The sequence below is a fragment of the Staurois parvus genome, unplaced genomic scaffold (genome assembly GCF_062004578.1).
Source record: "Staurois parvus isolate SC_StPar_1 unplaced genomic scaffold, SC_StPar_1.0 ptg001539l, whole genome shotgun sequence".
NCBI classification, from domain to species: domain Eukaryota; kingdom Metazoa; phylum Chordata; class Amphibia; order Anura; family Ranidae; genus Staurois; species Staurois parvus.
This window is the reverse complement of record NW_028319335.1, coordinates 167,398-194,890: the sequence shown is the minus strand read 5'-3', so window position 1 is coordinate 194,890 and position 27,493 is coordinate 167,398. Positions and strand designations below refer to the sequence as shown.

The following is a 27,493-nucleotide window of genomic DNA, read 5'->3' as shown; positions in this document are numbered from 1 at the left end:
TTTTCCATTTTCTATTGTGAATAAAATATGGGTGCAAATCATTGCATTCTGTTTTTATGTAGATTTTACATAGTGTCCCAACTATTTTGGATTGGGGTTGTACCTGTTACTGACCTTTGACTTGTTTACTGACTATGCTTCTGCTTGATTCCTACCTGTTATTTCTGCTACGAGACCCTAGCTTTCTCAGTTCCTGGTTGGACGATCCTAAGGACCGTGACCTGGTACTAACATGCAGCAATACTCCTCTCCACCATCAGGAGCTCTTGTGAATACCGGTTAGTGCTTAGACTCCGTACCTCAGGTTAGCCTGCATTGTCTACTAGGGGGACTTGCTTGTACATTTCCAGCTGACTACTTGTGAACCTCTCTACTGCTACAGCCACTGGTCTCCGAGCTTGACCTCAGCCTATGACAAGCTGAGGAGTTGAGCACTGCCATCTGCTAGCTGTTGTTCTGCACTTGCATGCTGTCCATGTTCTCTTCCAACCTAGAAGAAGCACCGTCTCACTGCTACTCCTGCATTTGAAGCACAAAGTGGATCTGCAGTTTCACTCCTCTGTCCACCTACAGTGTTTCAGTCATTTATGCCCATCTGTAACTCTGATCAGCACCAGTTGCGTGGGTTTGTGAGTACGTGAGACCTTGGTTCACACTGAGCCTAGCTGTTGATCACCACACAGCACAACATATCTTCTCAAAGACCCATAGCGGATAGTCTCGCTGCTACGGTAACCTCATCACAATTGCCCCTCTTAGTTCCGAGGGCAATTTTCTGGTATAGCTGTAATGTGTAACTTGGGATCCCTGTTGCTATGTGGTCCTAGAGATTCCTAGCCGTTTGCGCCCAGCTACTGTGTCATTCTGTCCATAGGTGTCCTATGTGTACTCTGGCACCACCTCAGACAGAGTCTGTCTGAAGCTCCTGTTGTTGTTATTTATGAATCAGATTCAGAAAAAGGCAGTGTTTGAATCACTGCAGTCTCCTTCAGTGGACTCATGTATACAAGGGATTGTTTCAAACCTTATTGATACAGTGGGTATTACTGTGCATTTTGAGGATCAGCCTACTGTTAAAGGCCTTTTGAAGTTCCTTTCCACTTCACCCGCTCTTTGAGAATTTCCTCTATGCAGACTAGAAACACCTTGAAAGCCCAACAGACACTATGCCAGAGCATTTCTCCTTTCAAAAGGTTTTCATTAATAGGTGATCAATGCCCAATGTGGATACACCAAAGGTTTCATTAAAAAGGTTGAAGGTACTTTGGAGACTTCACTGACAGGAAGTTGAACTCCCTTAGATTCCAAAGTGAATTAACTGGTTTGTCCCCTATCGATTCTTAATGTAACTTTGATCTGTCAAACCATGCCAGAGTGGATTACACTCCTTATCGAGAAGCCTTCCACCACTGTGGTAGGCCCACACATTATAGAGCAGTTGATACAGATATCTACAGCCTCCTGCTTTAACTGTGACTGTCTATTTCAAGCCTCTGAACTTGTGTCTTAAACAGGACTGATGTATGTTCTAATGCATAGGGGACTCTTGACTCCGTGTCCAGGATTCTGATGAGACACCGAAGAAACAGCTGATACATCTTCTCTTCAAGTAACGTCTCTTTGGAGTGGTTCTTGACCCTGTCATTACCAATGCCTCAGGCAGCAACAATATGCTCCTACCCGAATGCAGCAGATCTGCAGGAAGGTCAGAAGAGCCCTTTCCCTCTACCTCTTGTAATGTAGCAGTGCGTACCGAGAGATCCTTTTACTCTAACATGGTCCAGAAGCCAGAGATGGTGATGATGGAGGCAAGATGTACAGGTGCCTATGGATCTAATGGTCCCTGATATTCACCCTCAGTGTTCTAGGGTCTATGAGGTGATTCCTTACCCTCATACTGTTTTAGAATTGTCCTCATGTCTGGGACTTGAGTCTGGTTCCCTAGAGCACTTGGTGTCTGCTTCTTCAGGGGACATCTCTGTGAGTAGGTCCCTTTACCTGCACTCTGTTGGATATCACCTTATGCTGTACGGCCTTTTCCTGTGGGAAGGCTTGAGAATTCTCCCTGTGGCAGGTTGAGTAATCTTGTCCCTACACTGGATGACATTGAAGATATTACTCAACAACACAATTTTCTTTAGAGGTACTGCTTTTGCCTTCTGGTCCTCTCCATCTTGTAGTCTTCATTTTGGGGAAGAAAGTTTGTGCCGTTTTTTGTGTGCTTCTCCTGCACGGCAGGAAGAAACTATTGCTAGAGGGGCTGTTGTTACCCTTAATTTGTCAGCAGACAACTCACTCTATAAACCTTGTGCAGACACTCCCTGTGGGAGATAGTACACATATGGGGATTTCCGTAAATTTGGTTTTGGATTCCATGCTCTTCTATTATGGCTAATTTGCAGCCTCCTTAGGAAGTTCTTGGGAAAATAACTTTCCTGCTCCTGTCCTTAATCAGGTGATCAGTCCTATCTCTCTGGCTAAGATTCCGCCCTATCATCCCACAGCTTTGGACTTTTCCCCGAATCGTATCAAGTCCTGTCCTCTATCAGGTACACAAGATCTGCAGATAGTTTTACCTGTCAGGTTCTAGTCCTTGTGGACAGGTCTGCTCATCTTATTGTATTATGGTGTTGCTGCATCAGTAATGAGTGGTTGTGATCCCAATCTTGTTTTGGCGGGGGGTGCTTCTTTTACCCCTATTTTTTATTTTGTTTGTCAGTCTCTCTTGCTTAAAGGCATTAAAAACCTAAATACACGTTGTGTTTTTTACCAGCATAAGATGTACATTGGTCATGTAGTTTCAAAGTGTCATTTGTTGGCCTGTACACACAGTCTATAGTAGAGAATTTATGCTTCTATTCAAACACGAGGCATGCAGTATGACACTGCAAAGGTTAATGCATAACCTATGTCTGTAGTCGAAGAACTGAAACTTTCTGTGAAGAAACTATATATCCCACAATCCCTGGGTCTCTCAGTCTAGCACTCAGTTTTAGTAATTAGATCTGACACAGCCACAAACAGGCAGAACAATAACGGGTTGGGATGTGGTTTAATCATGTTTGCACTTCCACTTTTGTGATGCAGAGGAATGACAAGCCATGCATTGGACACTGCGTGAGTTGGAACAAGAAGTTGCATGTTCCTTTAGTTGATAGGGAAAAGCTAGGTGAATCAGGACATGAGGAATTTATCAGCCATGATGCTACAAACTGCAGCAGTAACATGTGAGCCCCTTATTAGATGGTAAGGCAGACAAACGGCACAGGGTGTGACAAGTGCACAATGCCTTTAAGTTGGTTCCATTGGGTTTGTCACCAACTTCTTAGATCCTTGACCATCCCCTTGGTTTATTGTTCCAGATAGTTCTCTATTTAGATTATCTCATACGAGTTTGGATGGCTGTCTTAGACATCCCTGCTCCTCCTTGGGACATGTCTTCCTTGATGTCTAGGGTTGAAAATTTAAAGTGTTACTAAACCCCAGACACTGCATTGACTCTATCTGGTCTCTCACAGTACACAGAACATGGAAATGCAGTTATTTTAGTAAATATAAACCGCTAAATACCTTTTCTCAACAGCAGTATATAGCAGTCTTGTGACGTCTGTCAGTGTTCAGCAGAGCACTGCTTAAACCTTGTAGGAGGAGTATTCTTTCTGCTCTAGGAGGATGCAGAACCCCTGACCTCTGTCTGGTCAGTGCTGATTGGCCCTGTGCTGAGAACATCCCAAGGAAAAAAAAAAACACCTCTAGCAATACACACCAAACTGAGCATGTGCAGAGTGTCTCCACATGATATATCTTATCAGGAGATCGAAGGGGAGGATAAGAGAAGTCCGGATCAAACCGCATTTTTACACAATGCAGAGGATTAACCCATTAGGTTCCACAGTGAGCATATCAAGCATGCTTTACTGCACATACAGAATTTTACTGTTGTGGGTTTAATAACACTTTACGGAATGAATGCGAGCATCTCAGAATCTGAAGTTTTTCAGGTGATAAAATCCTTGAAGCCTTCAACAGCTCTGGGCCCAGATAGGTTTTCTGGCTTGTATTTTAAGAAAGTTTGGGCCCTCCTGGCACCCGACTTGGTCAACTACACTGCTCAAAAAAATTAAAGGAACACTTTAAAACACATCAGATCTCAATGGGAAAAATATCATGCTGGATATCTATACTGATATGGACTGGGTAATGTGTTAGGAACATAAAGATGCCCCATCGTTTGATGGAAATGAAAATTATCAACCTACAGAGGACTGAACTCAAAGACACCCTGAAAATCAAAGTGAAAAAAATTATGCAGCAGGCTAGTCCGTTTTGCTTAAATTTCATTGCAGCAACTCAAAATGGTACTCGGTAGTTTGCATGGCCCCCACGTTCTTGTATGCAGGCCTGACCTATGTCTGGGCATGCTCCTAATGAAATGACAGATGGTGTCCTGAGGTGTTTCCTCCCAGATTTGGACCAGGGCATCACTGAGCTCCTGGACAGTCTGAGGCGTAACCTGGCGGTGTTGGATGGACTGAAACATGATATCCCAGAGGTGTTCTATTGGATTTAGGTCAGATGTGCGTGGGGCCCATTTAATGGTATCAATCCCTTCATCCTTCAGGAACTGCCTGCATACTCTTGCCACATGAGGCCGGGCATTGTCGTGCACCAGGAGGAACCCAGGACCCACTGCACCAGTGTAAGCTTTGTCATTGGGTCCAAGAATTTCATCCCAAAATCTAATGGCAGTTATGGTGCCATTGTCTAGCCTGTAGAGGTCTGTGCGTCCCTTCATGGATATGCCTCCCCAGACCATCACTGACTCACCACCAAAACAGTCATGTTGAATGATGTTAAAGGCAGCATAATGTTCTCCACGGCTTGTCCAGACCCTTTCCCGTCTGTTACATGTGCTCAGGGTGAACCTGCTCTAATCTGTGAAAAGCAGAGGGCGCTAGTGGCGGACCTGCCAATTCTGGTGTTCAGTGGCAAATGCCAATCGAGCTCTGTGGTGCCAGGCAGTGAACACAGGGCCCACTAGAGGACATCGGGCCCACAGGCCACCCTCATGAAGTCTTTTTCTGATTGTTTGGTCAGAGACATTCACACCAGTGGCGTGCTGGAGGTCATTTTGTAGGGCTCTGGCCATGCTCATCCTTTTCCTCCTTGCACAAAGGAGCAGTTACTGGTTCTGCTGATGGGTTATTGACCTTCTACGGCCCTGTCCATCTCTCCTAGAATAACTGCCTGTCACCTGGAATCTCCTCCATGCTCTTGAGACCGTGCTGGGAGACACAGCACACCTTCTGGCAATGGCACGTATTGATGTGCCATCCTGGAGGAGTTGGACTGCCTGTGCAACCTCTGTAGGGTCCAGGTATTGTCTCATGCTACCAGTAGTGACACTGATCCTAGCCAAATGCAAAACTAGTGAAAAACAGAAAAGATGAGTAGGGAAAAAAATGTCAGTGGCCTCCACCTGTAAAACCATTCCTGTTTTGGAGGTCATCTCATTGTTGCCCATCTAGTGCACCTGTTAGTTTCACTAACTCCAGAGTAGCCAAAACTGATTAACAACCCCCTCTGCTACTTAACTGACCAGATCAATATCCCAGGAGTTTAATTGACTTGATGCTATACTCTGATTAAAAAGTGTTCCTTTAATTTTTTTGCACGGTGTATTTTAATGCTTTGAAATTTTCCCAAATGCACTCAGAACCCATATCTCTATGATCCCTAAAAGGACGGATGACACTTCTGAACCACAGGCCTTCCAGCCTGTCTCACTCTTGTATAAAGGACCTAAAGATTTTGGGGAAAATCTTGGGCACTTGCATTAACAAATACTTACGCTTCTTGATACATAGAGACCAGGTGGGCTTTGTCCTGTGAAGATAGGTCTGTGACCATGTCTTTTGCATCAGCAGAAAATCCCTAGCTTCCTTCTTTCTCTAGATATGTACAAGGTGTTTGGCTCCCTGTCATGGGAGTACCTGCAATTTGTGCTGGTTCGCTGAGGTTTGGGAGAGGCCCTTTTAGCCTGAATTAAGGCCCTGTACTCAACTCCGTCGGTTTCGGTCAAATATGCTGGCTATTTTTCTGCACCCTTTCGATTTATAGGGGCAGCCCCCTGGCCCCAGCTCTTTTTTTTTGGCTCTGGAACCCCTAGCGATTGCATTCTATAAAGATCATAATGTAACCAGAGTCCCTTACCAGTTCCCATACAATGCCTTATTAACTTTGACCAACTCCCTTACCACCCTCCCTAACCTGCAGAAAGATTTTTTTCACGTTTTTTGGACATCTTTCTCAGTTGAACCGTTTTTGGATTTGGTGTTATTTATTGAAGTCCAATGAGGGACAGTCCTTATGTTCTCTGTTTATTGGACTACTATACAGCTTGCTCACACAACTAAGTCATAACTGTTAGATGATGTTTTATGGGGGCTAGCCTTCATCTTATTTTTCTGTTTGTCAGTGTCCAATCCTCCTGTAGGCAGCAGTATACAGTTGTGTTCAAAATAATAGCAGTCAGAAATCACTAACCTGATCAATCACTGTTTTTGGTAGAAATGATATTTCTACATGGCAAATAATTTATTAACAGGTGTAGTAGAGTAATAGAAATCCAACAGACCCAACAGTCATGACATGCATGCTGCTGATTCTGTGTAATTGAATCACTAACTGAAAGGGGCATGTTCAAAATAATAGCAGTGTGGAGTTCTATTAGTGAGGTCATTCATTCTTTGAAAAACGAGTGCCAATTATTGCTCTTATTTAAGGAAGGAAGGCAGCAAATGTTGTACATGCTGGTTACAGTGCATTTCTCTGAAATTCTGAGGAAAATGGGTCGTTCCAGACATTGTTCAGAAGAACAGCGTAACTTGTTTAAAAAGTTCCCGCAAAGTCCCACTGTTGAAAAAAAGACGTGCTGAAGAGGTTACAATTTGCCAAAGAGCACTTTGACTGGCCTAAAGAGAAATGGCGCAACATTTTGTGGACTGATGAAAGTGAGATTGTTCTTTTTGGGTCTAGTGGCCGGAGACAGTTTGTCATACGACCCCCAAACACTGAAGAAACTTCCTTCTGATCAAGATGTCACAAATAATGGAAGCACACCCTGCAATAGAAAACGCTGCAAACTGTGCAACCAAATCAATCCATCAAAAAGTGTCAGACACTCAAAAGGGATCTTCAATATTTCCATATCATACAGCTGCACCTCCAGTAATGTTGTGTACCTTATCCAGTGCAGAAAATGTAGCAAAGGATCTTATGTTGGTGAAACAGGACAGAAGTTGCAAACAAGGATGAATTTGCACAGACATACCATCAAGGAACATAAAGAAGATGACCTCTGGACACCTGTAGGACACCATTTCGCACAACCAGGCCACACAATGGGAGACCTCAATATTTTAGTTCTTAAAGGAAATTTCAAATGTATTCAGGAAAGAAAAACTTTTGAACTAAGAATGATAATTCTATTTGACACAAGAGATAACGGCCTGAATTTGGACATGAGATTCCTCAACCATTATCCAACAGTTTTATTACCTCAAGCATGACTGCCTCTGTGTGAGTGTAGTATTCCCCCCCCCCTCCCCTCCCCCATCGCTTTTGCTGTCTCTTATCTCTAGCCTCTTTTTTTTTTTTTCATCCCTTCTAATATTCTGCTGAAACTTTGTGATTTGTATAGTACTGCTTGGACCTTGAAGAAGGGGACATACCCTGAAAGCTTGTCCTCAAAATTGTATGTTAGTGCAAATAAAAAAAGTATCACAGACAGTACTCAATTGTTTCTGTGTATGGAAATAAAAGCTATTAGAAGGATTTTGAGCTTTATTCACTTTTTTCAACACACTGCTTTTATTTTGAACACAACTGTATGTCCTCATTGTTTCAGAATTTCTGAATTCCTGTGTCCTCTATGAACTTCAAGAAAAATATTTTTTATAAGAAGTACAAAAAGCTTATTTTGTATTATATAGTATGGAATGGTTAGGACTCCTGACAGTTTTTTATTGGTATGCGTGCCCTTGCTGCGACAAGTTTCACTCACTATCTTTCATGGTGGTCATTGTTACTATGTTTAAAAAAGAGAGAAAATCCCTCATTTTGAGTTTGACAGGAATAGAGGGGCAGTCTTTCATGGGAACACGTGTTCAGGTGACAACGAAGGATGAGTTTATTTTACTCTGGTCAGATTTTCTTTCACTTCCCTTTGGTCTGGTTCATTGCAGTTTACAAGCATTTTAGATGCACTTCCATTGAACTATGTATTGTGTGTTTTGATGAAAGTGCATCAAAGATGAAGCAGTCAGGATTTCGGAATGCACCTCACCTGAAACACACAGCTGTGAATAGGGATTTTGTGTGTATAAGATAGGAAGTAAATTTAATTCTCCTTAAAGCAGAACTCCGGGCAAAAACTTCTTTACATGTCCTTATTGCTGATTTTCTATCTTTACAGAATATGTCATCCATCTTCTGGTTCACTCAGTAGTTGCTCTGAAATAGCCTATTAATTTTCAAATCAAACCGGTAATTCTCTTTGGTTTCCTGTTTGTAAGACCATGGGCTGCCATGCCCCCTTTTCCCCAGCCACTGGTATTGCCACATGCCTTCTGTAGTTTTTTCCAGGAAGCAGTGATGTAATTCAGCTTTACCTGCAGTGGTGGGTGGATCAAGACTCACTCTCAGGCAAATTCAAGATGTACAGACTAAGTGTACCCGCCCACATTCACTACAATTCCCTGTTGTTGATGGGAACTGTAGTTTACTTTTACTGCAGAGAGAAAGAGGAGAGGATATCCCTACTGCTACACCTCCTCCTTGGCAGGGCAAATGCTGTTATCTTTTGAATTACAAAGCTGAGGTCAAGAAAATTCAGTTAGACTTTTCTCCTATATAGTCAGGATTTTCAAAATGTTATTAACTGTTTAGTGTTTTGTGTAGGGGGTTGTACTAATGGGTGATTTTTTTTTTTTTGCCTATCCTGGAGTTCATCTTTAAAGAAACACATGTAAAAAAAAACAACCTACAATGGTTTTAACCATTCCCTACTTTGGTTTCAGATATACTTTAAAGGTTTAACTCGAGAGAAATTCTGTTTCTGAATCCACTGGAGAGATTTTACTTCCACGTTTGTAAAGATAGTGGGAGTTTGGTTGTTACCAGAAAGGCATAGACAACAATAAAAAAACTTTTTATTATTATTATACAGGATTTATATATCACCAGTAGTTTGCTCAGCACTTTACAATAGAAAGGGAGACAATACAGCAACAATACAGTGCAATACAAGACGGTTAGGAGGGCCCTGCTCCTTGGATTTTTAGAAGTTAGAACACCTCACAATTCTTAAAATAATGTGTGCGCACGCATGTGTATATAGTGTGTGTGTGTGTGTGTATGTATATGTGTGTGTGTGTGTGTATATATGTGTGTGTGTGTGTATATATATATATATATATATATACATACATACAGTGAGGAACAGAAGTATTTGAACACCCTGTGATTTTGCAAGTTCTCCCACTTAGAAATCATGAAGGGGTCTGAAATGCACATTGTAGGTGCATTCCCACTCTGAGAGACAGAATTTGAACACCTGAGAAAATCAGTGTTAATATTTGGTACAGAAGTCTTTGTTTGCAATTACGGCGGTCAAGCGTTTCCTGTAGTTCTTGACCAGGTTTGCACACACTGCAACAGGGATTTTGGCCCACTCCTCCACACAGATCTCCTCTAGATCTGTCAGGTTTCGGGGCTGTCGCTGAGCAACACAGAGTTTCAGCTCCCTCCAAAGATGTTCTATTGGATTTAGGTCTGGAGACTGGCTAGGCCGCTTCAGAACCTTGATATGCTTCTTACGGAGCCACTCCTTGGTTATCCTGGCTGTGTGCTTTGGGTCGTTGTCATGTTGGAAGACCCAGCCACAACCCATCTTCAATGCTCTGACTGAGGGAAGGAGGTTTTTGCTGAAAATCTCACAATAAATGGCCTCATTCATCCTCTCCTTAATACAGTGCAGTTGTCCTGTCCCCTTCACAGAAAAGCACCCCCAAAGCATGATGTTACCACCCCCATGCTTCACAGTAGGGATGGTGTTTTTGGGATGCAACTCATCCTTCTTTTTCCTCCAAACACGACGAGTGAAGTTTAGACCAAAAAGTTCTACTTTGGTCTCATCTGACCACATGACTTTCTCCCATGCCTCCTCTGGATCATCCAGATGGTCATGGGCAAACTTCAAACTTCAGACGGGCCTGGACATGTGATGACTTGAGCAGGGGAACCTTCCGTCCAATGCATGATTTGAAACCATGATGGCGTAGTGTTCTACCGACAGTGACCTTTGAAACTGTGGTCCCAGCTCTCTTCATGTCATTGACCAGCTCCTCCCTTGTAGTTCTGGGCTGATTCCTCACCTTTCTTATCAGTGATACCCCACGAGGTGAGATCTTGCATGGAGCCCCAGTCCGAGGGAGACTGACAGCCGTCTTTAGCCTCTTCCATTTTCTAACAATTGCTCCAACAGTTGATCTATTTTCACCAAGCTGCTTGGCAATTGCCCCGTAGCCCTTTCCAGCCTTGTGGAGGTCCACAATTTTGTCTCTGGTGTCTTTTGACAGCTCTTTGGTCTTGCTCATGGTAGTAGTTGGCGTCTGACTGACTGTGGGGTGGACAGGTGTCTTTGAAGAGCTCAGACAGGTGCTACTAAGTTAGATTAATGAGTGGAGTAGAGGTTGACTTTTTAAAGGCACAGTAACAGGTCTTTAAAAGCCTGAATTCTTGCTGTTTCTTAGGTGTTCAAATACTTTTGTTCAGCAGTGCAAGACAAATAAATTCTTTAAAAATCATACAATGTGATTTCCTGAATTTTTTTATTTTTAAATTCTGTCTCTCAGAGTGGGATTGTACCTACAATGTGAATTTCAGACCCCTCCATGATTTCTAAGTGGGAGAAAATCGCAGGGTGTTCAAATACTTCTGTTCCTCACTGTGTGTATGTATATGTGTATACATGTATATGTGTGTGTATATATATATATATATATATATATATATATACAGTCAGGTCCATAAATATTGGGACATCGACACAATTCTAACATTTTTGGCTCTATACACCACCACAATGGATTTGAACTGAAACAAACTAGATGTGCTTTAATTGCAGACTGTCAGCTTTAATTTGAGGGTATTTACATCCAAATAAGGTGAACGGTGTAGGAATTACAACACTTTGCATATGTGCCTCCCACCTGTTAAGGGACCAAAAATAATGGGACAGAATATTAATCATAAATCAAGCTTTCACTTTTTAATACTTGGTTGCAAATCCTTTGCAGTCAATTACAGCCTGAAGTCTGGAATGCATAGACATCACCAGACGCTGGGTTTCATCCCTGGTGATGCTCTGCCAGGCCTCTACTGCAACTGTCTTCAGTTTCTGCTTGTTCTTGGGGCATTTTCCCTTCAGTTTTGTCTTCAGCAAGTGAAATGCATGCTCAATCGGATTCAGGTCAGGTGATTGACTTGGCCATTGCATAACATTCCACTTCTTTCCCTTAAAAAACTCTTTGGTTGCTTTTGCAGTATGCTTTGGGTCATTGTCCATCTGCACTATGAAGCGGCGTCCAATGAGTTCTGAAGCATTTGGCTGAATATGAGCAGATAATATTGCCCAAAACACTTCAGAATTCATCCTGCTGCTTTTGTCAGCAGTCACATCATCAATAAATACAAGAGAACCACTTCCATTGGCAGCCATACATGCCCACGCCATGACACTACCATCACCATGCTTCACTGATGAGGTGGTATGCTTAGGATCATGAGCAGTTCCTTTCCTTCTCCATACTCTTCTCTTCCCATCACTCTGGTACAAGTTGATCTTGGTCTCATCTGTCCATAGGATGTTGTTCCAGAACTGTGAAGGCTTTTTAGATGTCGTTTGGCAAACTCTAATCTGGCCTTCCTGTTTTTGAGGCTCACCAATGGTTTACATCTTGTGGTGAACCCTCTGTATTCACTCTGGTGAAGTCTTCTCTTGATTGTTGACTTTGACACACATACACCTACCTCCTGGAGAGTGTTCTTGATCTGGCCAACTGTTGTGAAGGGTGTTTTCTTCACCAGGGAAGGAATTCTTCGGTCATCCACCACAGTTGTTTTCCGTGGTCTTCCGGGTCTTTTGGTGTTGCTGAGCTCACCGGTGCGTTCCTTCTTTTTAAGAATGTTCCAAACAGTTGCTTTGGCCACGCCTAATGTTTTTGCTATCTCTTTGATGGGTTTGTTTTGTTTTTTCAGCCTAATGATGGCTTGCTTCACTGATAGTGACAGCTCTTTGGATCTCATCTTGAGAGTTGACAGCAACAGATTCCAAATGCAAATAGCACACTTGAAATGAACTCTGGACCTTTTATCTGCTCATTTTAATTGGGATAATGAGGGAATAACACACACCTGGCCATGGAACAGCTGAGAAGCCAATTGTCCCATTATTTTTGGTCCCTTAACAAGTGGGAGGCACATATGCAAACTGTTGTAATTCCTACACAGTTCACCTGATTTGGATGTAAATACCCTCAAATTAAAGCTGACAGTCTGCAGTTAAAGCACATCTTGTTTTTTTCATTTCAAATCCATTGTGGTGGTGTATAGAGCCAAAAATGTTAAAATTGTGTCGATGTCCCAATATTTATGGACCTGACTGTATATATATATATATATATATATATATATATATATATATATATATATATAATTTTTTTTTTTTTTAATCCATGTACCCATTAGTGAGATTTACACTCACGTCCTGACTGTGGAGGAGCAGGACCCTATGCTGCTCGCCTGACTTGGACTTCAAGCTCCTCTGCATCTCAATTACATAGAGGAGAGTTGTTTTATTATTCAAAAAATAACTCATAAAGTTGATAATATTATTTGAGATTGTAGTTCAGTACACAGGAAGTTACTAGGACAAAGAATTTGTGGCAGGATAAACAGGTGTTTTCAGTACTCGCAAAAAAAAGAAAATGTTCTTAGCCTGAATAAAAGCTAATGCTGCTACTACATCTGTGGACTTGTAAGCTACAGTATAATATGTTTTTGTTCTTGGGTTTAGATGCATACAGGGAGCACAGCCTCTCTTGTTCAGTAACAAGTTAGCTCTACTTGCTACAAAACTGGTAAAAGCTTATATAGTTGTATGCCACTCTTATCTCTTAAATGTTAACAAAAGCTAAAATGACTCTTTGAATTGAACCAGGCTTGGCCTTGCTTACAGGATAATGTATTTATTTTTGCAAAAATCTGCTTTTTATGGATTTTCAAGTACAAGCTGTCCTTACCCCATCAAGGTTCATGATTCCATTTTTTTCACCCTTTTTTCTTTTACTTTGCTAAATCCCTGTGAAGAGAAACACAAAACATGGCCTTTTTCAGACTATTTGTGCTAAGTAACTAACCCTTGACCTATTCAACCAGTCAGCCATGACATGGGAAAGTAAGTCTGGTGTGTCTCTTCCACTTTCTGGACACTATCCAGGAACAGGACTTTTCCTGCCCAAGAAATATGTTCAATCATGTGTCCATGAAATGGAATCAAATATTTTTTTTTCTAGTGACACTTTGTTGTGTTGCACCTATAGAGTAGAGACGTGCTAAAAAGTAGATCTCAACATCCATGACGTCTCGGGAAAGCTCCATGTTTCTATACATCTTAAGAGGGGCATTAAAGATCTCCTTACATAGTGCTCTGTTCTGTGCTTTGCCAGTATCTATTCAAAAAGCATTTATAGTAAAGAATGGTCCTGAATACTCAACGAGATTAGTTAAACCCTTTACTTTTAGGTCAGCTGGAAAGAGCCAGCCAGTAATGTCTCCTCCTGTATTTAAAGGAACATGGGTCAGCCTCTGAACTTTCTGTTAAAAATGTGTTGGATGTGAGCTGGCAGAGAAAGATGTAGCTTTTGGAACAGTTAGGAAAATGGCATTCAGGAACAATTTGAAACCTTTGTCCTATTACTGATGTTCAGCGGACAAACTATGCAGCTGTTGTTAGACCAGAGTCCGATGAATGAGGTGGTCCCACAAAGATAAACATGGTAGTGGGATCTACATTGGAATCAGAGTTATACAGTAACTAACAACAAACAGCTAAATATACAGATGAAATGTATACAAGTTACAGCTATATAGTTAGTCTTGTTGAAAAAAGTCCATCCAGTTCAACCAGTGGAAGGGGGGGGGATCTATACAATCCTATATACACAATCCTACACCCACAGTTGATCCAGAGGGAGGCAAAAAACCCCAATAAAGCGTGATGCAATTTGCTCCAGCAGGGAAAAAAATCCTTCCTGATCACCCAAGAGGCAAGTGGATATTCCCTGGATCAACCTATAAATATATAGTTTAATATTTGGGAGCCTAAGGATTGGTCACAGCAGGTCACATGGTACCGGCAATGGGGCCGATACTCAGATCTGTCATCGGCCGTGTCCGAGGTACACGGCCGGTGACAGATCGCGCCGCTGCGCATGTGCGGGAGTACGCCAAATGGCGGCCTCCCGGAAAGCTAATGCATTTTTCCGGACGCCATACGGCTATTGGCCGCGCGTCAAATGGTTAAGATAAAAGATGTGACATAACAAAATCAAATGAAGATGGTTTCCATAAATGTCTCTTATTGTTCCTAGTTATCTTTGAGGGTACAAAATCCAGCCACAATGTGTTATAGAGAGGAGAAGAAGGGAAGGTGTTCTTGTAGCTCTTTCCTAGCGTGAATTTTAATTTATTTCAAGTTTACATGGTTTTTGACTGATATTTTGTTGTGCCCCCATGAGAAGAGTCCTATTGTGCCCTGTGCATAGCAGTTGTTGGAAACTGTCTCAGAGTGAAACGTAAAGTGATATTAAAGGCAGTTTTGTTTTGTTTAAAAATAAAAAACGTGTCATATCAACCTGCTCTATGTAGTGGTTTTGCACAGAGCAACCCCAATCCTCCTCTTCTCGTTTTCCTGACACTCCTGCTCCCTCCCTCGTGCCTAGTTCTCCCATAGCAAGCAGCTTGCTATGGGGACACTGGAGTGGGCTTGCTCCCGAGCCACTGCTCTGTGTCTATTCACAAATGGAGCGCAACTCAGCCTCACTCCCTGCTCTCTCATTGACTCACTGGCTTTGATTGAGAGTAGCTGGAGCCAGTGAGGAGGGAGAGACCCAGGGGATGCTGAGGCTCTCATGCACATCGCTGGATCAAGATGGGGCTCAGGTAACATTTAGGAGGGGCTGGGGGGGTCTGCTGAAAACAGAAGGCATTTTACCTTCATGCATACAACTACTTTAAGGGAGAAGGCAGTTAGTTCACTGCTGTGGCTCTTTCAGCTTTGTATGTTTGTGTGTACATGTCAGTTTGAGATGTTGAGGTCTGTTAACATCTGACTTCAAACAACAAACAGAACAGAGAGGAAGAGCCTGGAAAACATGAAAAGGAGCCAAGAGCTCTACCCTACGGACGTTATATTAAAATGCAGTAATTCATATATGACAAACTAATGAAACAGTGACTGCATGGATATCAATTAAAAAAGGCTTATTACGGGCAGGTTCTCACTGAGCATTACTGTAGTAGCTGCCATGTAAAAACTTGAAAACAGAAATAGGGCATGTGCTCCTTAGATGTAAAAAATGAATGCCTTTTAAGCAACCTAGAGCAGTTTGTTTTGATGTTGATTATTCTTATATGCATTCATAGTAGACAGAGTTTACTTACTTTCACAGTCAGGGGTTCTCATGACTAAGTGCAGGGATCCATAGTGACCAATAGGAAACCACCAGGTGCTGTTCTGACTGCAGTGGAATGTATTCTGATTGGTTACTGAGGCTTACTGCACAGCACTTAAAGCGAAAAGCCACCCAAAAGGGGAAGTTTTAAGGCCTCCTTCCACCCCCCTCTTTCTCGTTTGGCAATCTTTTTTGGAGGAGGGGAGTGGGTACCTAGTTTTGACAGGTACCCGCTCCCACTTCCACTTGGATCGCCTAGGTGATCCGAGCGGATGTTTTCCTTCCACCCTCACTCCCTGCAGTCTTTTGGGACATGGCACAGGTCCCAGAAGACTGTGGGACCAATTACAATGCGCAACACGGCAGACACCCGGCTGTGAAGCCGCAAACTGTCACAGCCAGGTGCCCACAGTTAAGATGCCGGCCCTTCGGGTGACCACACTGCTGTTTATTAAAGGTCAACAGCCAAAGTTTTTGCAGCTGCTGACTTAATTTTTTTCAAAAACAACTGGAGCTTTGCATTAAGAGCCAGAACTGTTCATTAAATAAGTCTGTATGTTCAAAGTTATAAAACTGTGTCCACTGGATTTTTTTTTTGTCTAAAAATATACATAGCAGTAAGGATTTCCTTCTTTTTGCATGTTTCAGTTTCTATCACCTTTTATGTTTTATTTAGCTTTTTTAAATTTGTAAACATTCTTTTTTGTGAACTTTTTAAACTCGAGAACAAAGATTGCACAAAAATAACTGAAGAGACTTCATAAAATAGAGAACATCAAGGTCCACTTTTTGCTTGAAAAGACAGTACCTGCAGCTGAAATCAATGCTGCAGTGATAACTCATGTATACGATTCCCTTGATGAGTATAAACAGATTATTTGACATAGAAGATCCAGTAAATGAGTGCATCCTGTACTGGTGTGTGCTCTGTTCTATTGCAACTCCTTACATCTTATCCCTGTCTAGCTTTGGCACACAATGAGGCATCCTTTGCTCTTACATTATTTTATACTGTATCTTTATGCTGAATAGTCTTCCTGTTGAATGGGTCTTGTTATTTACATTACCAGATCTTCTTATAGACATTACCAGATCTTTGATCAATCAGACCTGAGTGTTTGATCTGTATGTGTCAGTGATTATGTTTGTTAATGTGCAATAGATAGCTGTGCTGTTAACTGTAGAATCACTCTTTGTTTTATATCCCCAGAAACATGTGCTGTAAATAACGGAGGATGTGATCGCACTTGCAAGGATACTGCCACGGGAGTCCGCTGCAGTTGCCCTGTAGGATTTACCCTGCAGCCAGACCAAAAGACTTGCAAAGGTCAGTATGACTGTTTACACATAGGTATCAGTTTCACTGTGTGTGTATGTGTGTGTGTGTGTGTGTGCAAAAACCTGTAGAGGGCAACTGATTGTGTGTACTCTAGAGTCCACTGGTGTCTAGTCTGCAGATGGCTGCTCCACCCTACAGAAGTCCACAGGTGGCTGCACCTACTCTGCAGGAGTCCGCAGGTGGCACATATCTTACTGTAAAGGAGTTTGCAGGTAGCACATATCTTACTGTAAAGGAGTTCGCAGGTGGCACATATCTTACTGTACTGGAGTTCACAGGTGGCACATATCTTACTGTACAGGAGTTCGCAGGTGGCAGAATGCAGGTGGTGTGTATGGAGTCTGCAGATAATGTTTTGGACTGAAGTTGAGGACTTCAGATGACATATGTATGTACTGCACAGGAAACTCAGGAGAGTCTGGGCTGTTTATCCTTCAGGCACTTTGTGCTCTAGTACTTTTGTGTCCTGTACAAGAGACTGCAGAAGGTGTATATATATGTGTGTATATATATATATATATATATATATATATATATATATATATATATATTAATATTGAGGATACTTCAGACATCCTTTTTCTCATATTTCCCTTTATTTATTTCTGACTTACTACTACTGTGCTTTAAATAGTCAAAAAGTGAGTGAGCAGCAGGAAATGTGTGGCTTTTCCTTCATCCTTCCTGGGCTCCAACCAGACGTCTGAGGAGATTTATTGAGGTGACAGTGGGGTCCTGTATGTATGTTTGTTTGTTCCATCTTGTGCTGCAGACGGATAAAGCCTTCACACATTGCTAATTAAATGGAAAAACCACACACAAATATTTAGCAGACTGCTTTCACATGTAGTGACTCTGAAAGTCTATAAAAGCAATTAAACACTGCAAGACAGAGAAATGGTATAAGCATACAGTCGTTGCCTCCCTGTAAACAGAAACTGCTATTAAATGTAGAAGAATCCTTGTTTTACTGTTACCCATATTATTTTCTTGTGTAGTCTGCTATGTGTGCCTCTCACGCTGTTTGCTGACCATGGTCAAGTCTGTCCTATTTTAATAAGAACTCCAATCTTCATGACAACAATCTGTATTTAGCCAGTAATGAGGGAACTGGTAAAATTTTTTTTATCAATTGTGGCAACTTGGATGTGGTTATAAGAGGTGTGACTTAAAGGGCATCTGTTTCCAGACTATAGGCATTAAAGTAATTACATAATCTTAATAAGCAGTGATACCACTTTAAAAAAAGAAAAAATGTGTCCCCCCTCAGGCCTGTGTTATATTGTGCTAGTCTGCACCACATACTAACACATTACGACAGACTTGCCTAAAAAACAGATCCCTCCAGAGGTGCGCTGTCACTGCTGACAGGGATTTAGTCTTCCTTATGGGTTTGTGGGCTCCAGGCATTTTATTGGCCAAACTGCGATGATGTCACTCCCATGCGCATGCATGCTGCACAGCTGCAGCACAACTCTCTCAATGAACGGCATGCCATCCATTGAGAGCAGTGTGTGCATGTGCTAAAAACATCACTGTCTGCTACACATGTATATATCTCCTAGATTGTAAGCTCCAAGGAGCAGGGCCCTCCTAACCCTCTTGTATTGAACTGTATTGTTGCTGTATTGTCTCCCTTTATATTGTAAAGTGCTGAGCAAACTTTTGGCGTTATATAAATCCTGTATAATAATAATATAATCTCCTAAACAGTGCACGTTGAGGAAACCTACAGATGAGCTTTATAGTCTTACCTGTAGGTACAAGATAAAAAGCAGTTTACTACTGCTTTAAGCCTTCAATGAGGTCTATAGCTGCGTGTACTGTGAAATAATTCATCCTCAAAAGAGACTCCAAAGATGGACAGCAAGTCATTCCAGTAGCACCCAGAACAGACCAGTGCTGACTGTGTGTAGCAGAGCCTAATAAAGTGAATTTCTGCATCCCCAGTGGCCCTCCAGATATGAGTTATGAAGGATTAGATTGAACCAAGTTGGACTAGAATACATTTTAAAAAGATAATTTCTGGAGTCCCATTCCAAGGGTTAAGACCTTGTACAATTTCTGTATTAGATCATTATGTGGAACTATATCAAATGCTTTGCTGAAATGAAGATAGGATATGTCCATAGCACCACCCTGGTCAAAAATATCAGTCATACAGTAAATAAATTCAATCAGATTAGTCTGACATGATCTGCCCTCAGTAAAGCCATGGTGCTTTGGATCCAGCAAGTTGTGTCTTTTTAAGTGATCATCATGCTTCCTTTCAAGAGTGATTCCATTAACTTGTCTACAACTGATGATAAACTTACTGGCCTGTAATTGCCAGCTTCTTCTGGGCGGAAGGCTGCTGGGCTTGGGGTGACATTATTCAGGTGAACCTGTTGCTTTGCCCTACCAAATCCACAGTGAGCCACTAAGTATAGCGGAGAAAGTGCAGAATGCAGCAGCAAATATTTGGCGGGTAGGAAATGTTCCAAAGGTGAACCTGAGCCCTAAACCATAACCGTTCAGCAGTGACAGTGATAACTGCAGACCTACGACAGAGGTGTACAGAGCCTTGCATACCCTAATCGTCTTTCTATGTATTTGACCCTGTGCATGGATAGATTTCTTAATACCTAGCGGATGAAGCAGAAGAAAGCACATTGCTTTTATTACTTGGATGAGTCCCCTTTTCCTTGCTGTGAAATCCTTGTTAATCTTCTGGCTCATTGTTTGACTAGAGGGGTGATATCCAGGGCTTATGCTAGGCAAACATGTCTTGAGCCTGCTGTCTCACTGCCATGGTTACCGGGAAGGGCTCTACCGGGGCACAGGAGAAATATAACATACATGTGCTAGCACTGACGTGTTTATAGCAATCTATGCGCAGATTCCATATTGTCTGTTCACTTTTCAGAGAATGTCATGGCAAATAATGACACGTAAAATGCTAACCTTCAATGGCTATGATGATGATAAAACTACAAAGTAAAAGAGCAGGGGGCAGTAGTCCATAACATTAGGTCTCATCTTTCAAGCACATTGCTTGCTATGGGTGACTGCACTTTGTAGGTTGTCAGCTCCCCTTTGAACTTTACTAAATATATATTGTAAATCAGTGTTGAGGTTCCCCCCATTAAGCGTCATTCACATGGGCTTACTTAAGTGTACATCCATGTGAAGGGCATCCGCGTGCAGAAAGGTATTTATAGACATTCACATCTATTGGGACGCAGCAGATGCACGGACACAACCGCTGCTCCCAATTTGACATCCGTGGGGCTGCACAGGGAGGATGAGAGACCCACATAATAGGCACAGAAAGGTGTACAATCTGAGGAACTAAGTGCAGAGGTTCCACCAATAGAGTTTCCAAAAAATATAAGAAAAGTTAAGGTGGTTTACCTCTCCAGTGTCTACCAAAAACTAAAGTATCAGTTTTGGGTGGACTCAACTCACGGAACTCTTTTGTTATCAAGTTATGTATTTACATGGCATGGCAACAAAAGACCTCAGTAACAAAAAGAAAAAAAAATCTAAATTTTTATACATTTTGTTACTATTTCCAATATCCTTTTCCCCACCCCGCACCTCCAATGCCCCTTACACCTGTTGTAGTGCAAGATTGTACAACTCTTTTCCAGCTAGAAAGGAATATCTTCTTCTGGGTGCAACTGTTGAAATAAAGAGTGAAAGTACAATTATTCATTTTTTGACTATCATCTTTGTTTTTATTGTGACTTATTTGTTCATAGTGTTTGTGGTTATTGGATAGGATAGATCTGTTTGTTATAAAAAAAAAAGGTTTATAATATTGGCTTAACTTTCAAAAATATCAATTTTTGTCATTCTATGTAGCAGTGAAATACAAGATTGCCTTCAAGAAAATTTGATGATTGTAGTAATAGCCCATGTGAAGTATCATTGCCTGGTGTCTCTGGATTTCCAGATGGTTGTCAGATTGAAATGTTTTTTTTCCCCTGTCTTAGGCTACGTTTACACTGAGGAGTATTTGAAGCGTTTTTGCATTAAAAAAAGCACCTGAAAAGCTCAAGAAAAACGCTTCCCTTTGTATGTGAATGTATATCTAGGTATGTTTTCACACTGAGGTGTTGCGCTTGCTGTGCGGTGTAAAAACTCCTGCTTGCAGCGTCTTTGGGGCATGTTTGGTAAGTTAACATGAACACCCCAAAAACACCTCTTCCCATTGAAATCAATGGGAAACACCTCTGAGAAGCGTTTTTGGTGCAGTTTTTAAGTCATTTGTCCTTTAAAAATGCTCAGAAAGCATGGCAAAAGCGTGGTAAAATTGCCTATGCGTTTTTGCTGTGTTTTTGCGGCGGATCAGTGTGAAAGTAGGCTTACTGTACTGAACAATTATAAGTTCACACAAGGGCAAACCCTTTTTTATTTTATTTTTTTAAAAGTTTTTGCTTGAGTGGGAAATGGTTAGACACTCTATTGAGTTTTTATGGCTGTCCATGTCTGTGATTCACCCACCTATTTGTTATGGTGACCAATGTCGCAGAAACAAAAAGAGAAATCCAAAATGTTAGTGCTGTCACCAGAACAAGAGGTAAGGGTTAGACTGGCCATATGCTTGTAGATTTTCAGATGAATGTGCGTAAAAACTTTTTACCAAACATTCTCAGTACATTTTGATGACTTGACGAATGTTGTTGGAAAGTACTTGCTTCCTACATGATATGAATGGACTTTTCAAAGTGAAAAAACACACAGCTGGGGAGATTTACAAAAACTGGAGCACTCAGAATCTGTTGCAGCTGTGCATGACAGCAAATCAGATTCTACCTTCAGCTTTTTCAGTTAAGCTTTGACAAAAAACCTGGAAGCTAACTGGTTTCCATGCAGTGCGGCAACAGATTTTTGCATGCTCCAGTATTTGTGATCTCCTGTATTGTTAGAAATTCTGTATAAAAAAATTCCATCCTACTCCTTTGAAATTTCTTATTTATTTATTTCAGGTACTTATATATTGCCGTCCATTTACGCAGCGCTTTACATATATATTGTACATTCACATCAGTCCCTAACCCTCAAGGGGCATACAATCTAAGGTATTGTCATTGCTATATAAATGAGCGTCGATTTGACCCCACGAGAAAAAATTGAATAATATTTTAAAAAAAATTGTAAATGAAATTTTGCTAGTGTATGGCCAGCTCAGATCATTGGGGACACCTGTTCCAGTCACAACTGTTTTCTAACATGCTTCTCCAGGATAGGAAGTGAGTGAAAACTTGACAGGTTTTAACCCTTATTTACTCTAACCAAAACTAACAAAAAAATTAAAACAAAAAAAAGCATAAAAGAATTGCCCATACATACACTTTAAAGTAGAAATTCAGCTATTTTTTTAAAGCAATCCTGTGTTATGATAACAACATAATAAAAAAACAGTCACCCTATAAAAGAAAAGGTTTCATCGTTTTCTTGTTCTTTTTCTGAGCTGCAATATTTGCTCTTTTGTGGAACTATGGGCATTGATGATGTCGGACACTTTAGGGCAGTGGTTCTCAATCTTCCTAATGCCGCGACCCTTTAATACAGTTCCTCATGTTGTGGTGACCCCCAACCATAAAATTATTTTCATTGCTACGTCATAACTGTAATTTTGCATTGGGAGGAGTTGTGCCACATCATTGGTGTCAGTGGGAGGAGTAGTGCCCCATCACTGATGTCAGTGGGAGGAATAGTGTCCCATCCTTGGTATCAGTGGGGGGAATAGTGTCCCATGCTTGGTATCAGTGGGAGGAATAGTGCCACATCGTTGGTGTCAGTGGGAAGAATAGTGCCCCACCATTGGTGTCAGTGGGAAGAATAGTGCCTCACCATTGGTATCAGTGGGAGGAATAGTGCCCCATTATTGGTGTCAGTGTGGGAGGAATAGTGCCCCATCATTGATGTCAGTGTGGGGGGGGGGGGGATAGTGCCCCATCATTGGTGTCAGTGGGAGGAATAGTGCCCCATCATTTGTGTCAGTGGGGAGGGGGGAATAGTGCCCCATCGTTGGTGTCAGTGGTGGGAGAAATAGTGCCCCATCGTTGGTGTCAGTGGGGGGAGGAATAGTGCCCTATCGTTGGTGTCAGTGGGGGAAGGAATAGTGCCCCATCGGTGGTGTCAGTGGGGGGAGGAATAGTGTCCCATCGTTGGTGTCAGTGGGGGGGGGGAATAGTGCCCCATCATTGGTGTCAGTGGGGGGAGGAATAGTGTCCCATCGTTGGTGTCAGTGGGGGGGGGGGGAATAGTGCCCCATCGTTGGTGTCAGTGGGGGGAGGAATAGTGCCCCATCATTGTTCTTAGTGACACCAATGATGGGGCACTATTCCTCCCACTGACACCAATGATACTTACCTTGCTAACCCCTGCTCCCGCCTGGGCTCGCTCCCTCCCTCCCTCTCCCATCTACAGCTAGCATACCTGGCTGCAACAGCACCAACTGCATACCGGTCAGCTGTCTTCCTTCTCTGGCCGATCTCTTCAGTCGCTCCGGCAGCTCCCTCACTCGATCTTCTTTGATCTTCGTGCTGCCGCTCGGCTCCACCTCCTCGCCGGTGATTGGCCGCCTGTGTGCCTCTCCTGAGCTACAGTTCCGGCGGCCAATCACCGGCGAGGAGGCGGAGCTGTTGAGTGATCCCGGGGGTGTGGCCAGATGACAGGAGCTGCATGTCATTCCGACCACACATTGCCTGGAGACGAAAAGAGGAGCGGTGTCTCGGTTCCTAAGACCGTCGGAAATATGTGTTTTCCGATGGTCTTAGGTGACCCCCTGTGAAATGGTCGTTTGACCCCCAAAGGGGTCACAACCCACAGGTTGAGAACCGCTGCTTTAGGGTGTGTCAGCCCATCATCAGCTGTGTGCTGTGGTTCCTGCTGCTGTCGCCACATTACGAAACAGACAAAAATGAAGGTATTTGAAATTTACAGGGTTGCAGTTGCTCTATGGTGTGATAAACCGACCTCCGTTGTTTCAAGACTCTGTACTGTCAAAGACACCCAATCCTATTCCTTACAATGAAGCTTCTTCTGCTTACTTGTAGCTGGTTGAAGTGTTTTTCACTGTGTGTTAGATAAGAGCCAAGCTGCTGATATTAAAATCTGACATTAAAATGAGATCATTGGCTATAGTAAGAGCTCTGGGACTCCAAGTCCAGTGAATTAGTGCTGTGAAGTGAGAGGAAAATAAAGATCAAAAGCAAGCCCAAAGCAATTTGCTGATGGGGAAAAAAACCCTTTAGAGTCTAGGGGACCTTTTAAAGGGAACTTGTCAAGATAGAATTGTGGAATTTGTATTTAAATGTGCAAGGCTGATTGTCTGCTGTCCTTGTCCTTGCTTCATTACAAAGTGAGTCACAAGTCCGAGAACAGCTGACCTACACTTGTTCTAGTTTAGTGATACACGAAGTGGAAATCCAAGAATGAAGATGACAGTCTCCAGGCTATCTTTAATGCTTTGAGATTTACTGAACACATTTAGGCCCAGTTCATACCACATGCAGTCCAGGGTGGTTTTTTCTGCATCAAAAACACATTGATAGTAGTTTACATAGTTCCCAATTGCAAAGTTCACACCAGTTCAGTCAGTTCCAGTGTTTTTCAGCTCCAGAAAAAAATGTAGAACATGCTGCATTTTTTTCTGAACTGTACTGGAACACATCAAAAACACACCGAAATGCACATGTCCTTATTTAAGTTGAAGACAAAGAAGGGAAAAAATTAACTGGAATGCATCAAAAATGCACTGGAACGTGTCAAAAACGCGCATACAGAAATGCATCCAGACTGCATTTCTATGGTTTGAACTGGCCCTTAAAGAGAACCTGTCACCCTTAATAGTGTAGACAGATAGTTTTTAGATGAGCCAATGGAAGTCAGCTTCAACTTTCATAACACTAGTTCCCAGAGAATCAATGGAGACCAGGGGCGGACTGACAACTCATGGGGCCCCTGGGCAATAGGGGATCATGGGGCCCCTGTGTCCTTGCCCAAACTCAAAAAAGCCTATGAAAAAGATACCAGGGGCATCTCATGGGGCCCCGTACTGACCCCAGGCCCTCGGGCAGTGCCCAAGTTTCCAAATGGTCAGTCCACCCCTGGTGGAGACACGCCGCGCCCGTCACAACTAGAACAGTCAATACAAGGTACATTTTAAAGTTGACCAAATCCACATGCAACTATGGGACTTATTACCGAGTCAACACCTATACATAGCTGCTGCCAATAAATAAAAATTGATGCTCCCAAACTTCTTTTTATACAAATAAATGTGGGCAAAAGATAGCCATACACACATAAATTTCTTTCAATCAGCCTACGGCCTGAAAGAATGAACAAAAAGGACTAGTTCACGCTAGATGTAGTAAAGTGCACTTTTTTTCTGCATCAAAAATGCATGCACAGGGTTTTCCATGTATTCCAATGGCCCTAGTTTACATCAGTGCAGTCAGTTCCAGTCAATTTCCTGTGCAGAATAAAAGTAGAACCTGCTGCATTTTTTTTGCACAGAACCATACTGGAACATACCAAACTGCATCAAAACTGCACCGGAACTGCATGTGGTGTGAACTGTAAGCGAAAACGTATCCAGTGTGCATTTTTGTAGTGTGAACTGGCCTTTAGGACACAATCACACCAGAACACGGTGCTGGAAACAGTCTGTGCGCATTTCCTGCACGGTATTCAAACACACTAGGTGTGCGATCTGCAGAAGGTGTCATTACCTCCCAAATGCAGATCGCAAACGCAGTGGGTTTTCCTGTACCAGATCGCTTGGTGCTGTAGTACCATGCAATACGGGGCAGTGTGTTTATAAAAAGTAGTACATGCGCTACTTTTCGTGCAATTTCAGCCCATTCAAATAAATGGACTGAAAATTGCACAGCATAGAATCGCACATGAATGTGGACCGATTCCCTAATGGAATGGTAGATCCACGCTAAACATTGTGGATGGACAGATCACACCTGTTGGGTATTGTATTGTGTATCTGAGCAGTGTCTGCATCTGACTGGATGCAGGTGCTATTTGCATGACAATTTTTCACCTGGTTCCTTTTATTTTTCAATAGAAGGATGTCAGGTGGAGTGGTGCTGACAGGGCTGCCTGCTGAACTAATGTCAGTCAGTTTCATCAGCAACTGGTCTAAATTCACCTAGTGTTTGGCCAGCTCTAAGCTGGGTATTCATGGACAGGTTTTTTTCAGGGTTTTTTTTTTTTCATTTAACCAACAAGCATTAGGATTATTTACATTAAGAACGAGTCAAGATGGGCTTATTCAAAAATGTGAATATTTAGTGTTAAAGTGGTCATTGTTGGTGGGAGGGTTCAGCAGAATGCTGTACATAGGGGCAGCACAGTGGCTAAATGGTTAGCACTTCTGCCTGGCAGTACTAGGGTCGTTGGTTCGAATCCCAGCCATGGCGCCACCTGCCTGGAGCTTGCATGTTCTCCCTGTGCCTGCATGGGTTTCCTCCGGGTGCTCCGGTTTCCTCCCACACTCCAAAAAACATGCTGGTAGGTTAATTGGCTCCTGTCTAAATTGGCCCTACTATGTGTATGTATGAATGTGAGTTAGGGACCTTATATTGTACTCCCCTTGAGAGTTAGGGACTGATGTGATTGTACAATATATATGTAAAGTGCTGCGTAATTTGACAGTGCTATATAAGTACCTGTAATGAATAAATAAATAGCTCCCTGAAAAAAATCACAGCACCCTGCCTCAGTCCTAATGCATGCAGTGGGCTGTGCTTTGGGAGGAGTAATGCAAAGATCAAAATGTCTTGATGGGTGGATATCAGTGTGGAGGAGTGGGCATTCCTAGGAAGACTGTATTTGCATGCTCACTGCCCTAGGTAACAGCCATAAGTGACGCTGAGCTTTCGTGATTGATTGAACTGAAATCCATTGAATGAAAGTAGCAGGGACAGAGTTGGGCTAGGAAAGGCTGAGATGATGCTGGAAATCCTTCTGCCAGGAAATGAGGCAGTCTGTCTGACTTGCTGCAATATCTAATGCACATTGTGAGAAGCTCACAGTGTCCTGTGAAATCAGAGTAAACAATTTCCATACAGGAGAGGAGTCTGTACAACTGGGAAGGCTGGAATTCCAGTGGAAGCTTTTCCCTATGTACTATAATTTGTTTTGATTGTGTCACTTTTGAAGAAATATGATAACACGTCCTCTCTTGACATGAAGGAAGGAAAAAATCTCCCCAGTGGGGACAGAGATGGCAATAAAAACTTGGCAGGAGTACTAACCTTCCTGTACTTTTCAGTTACTTCCTTAGTTTCAAAATGGTTTGTATTGAGAGACATGCGTAGATGGACAACTTGTTGCAGATGAAAAT

General features: G+C 42.3%; 1 protein-coding gene across 1 annotated transcript in view; it reads left to right on the top strand.

The window, feature by feature from the left end:
* SCUBE1 (signal peptide, CUB domain and EGF like domain containing 1) overlaps positions 1 to 27,493 on the top strand; it is a 397,419-nt gene that overhangs the window by 252,041 nt on the left and 117,885 nt on the right. Inside the window, exon 8 of the mRNA XM_089662778.1 lies at positions 17,008 to 17,124. Coding sequence (XP_089518904.1) covers positions 17,008 to 17,124 — 117 coding nt within the window. The remainder of the gene's footprint in view (positions 1 to 17,007; positions 17,125 to 27,493) is intronic.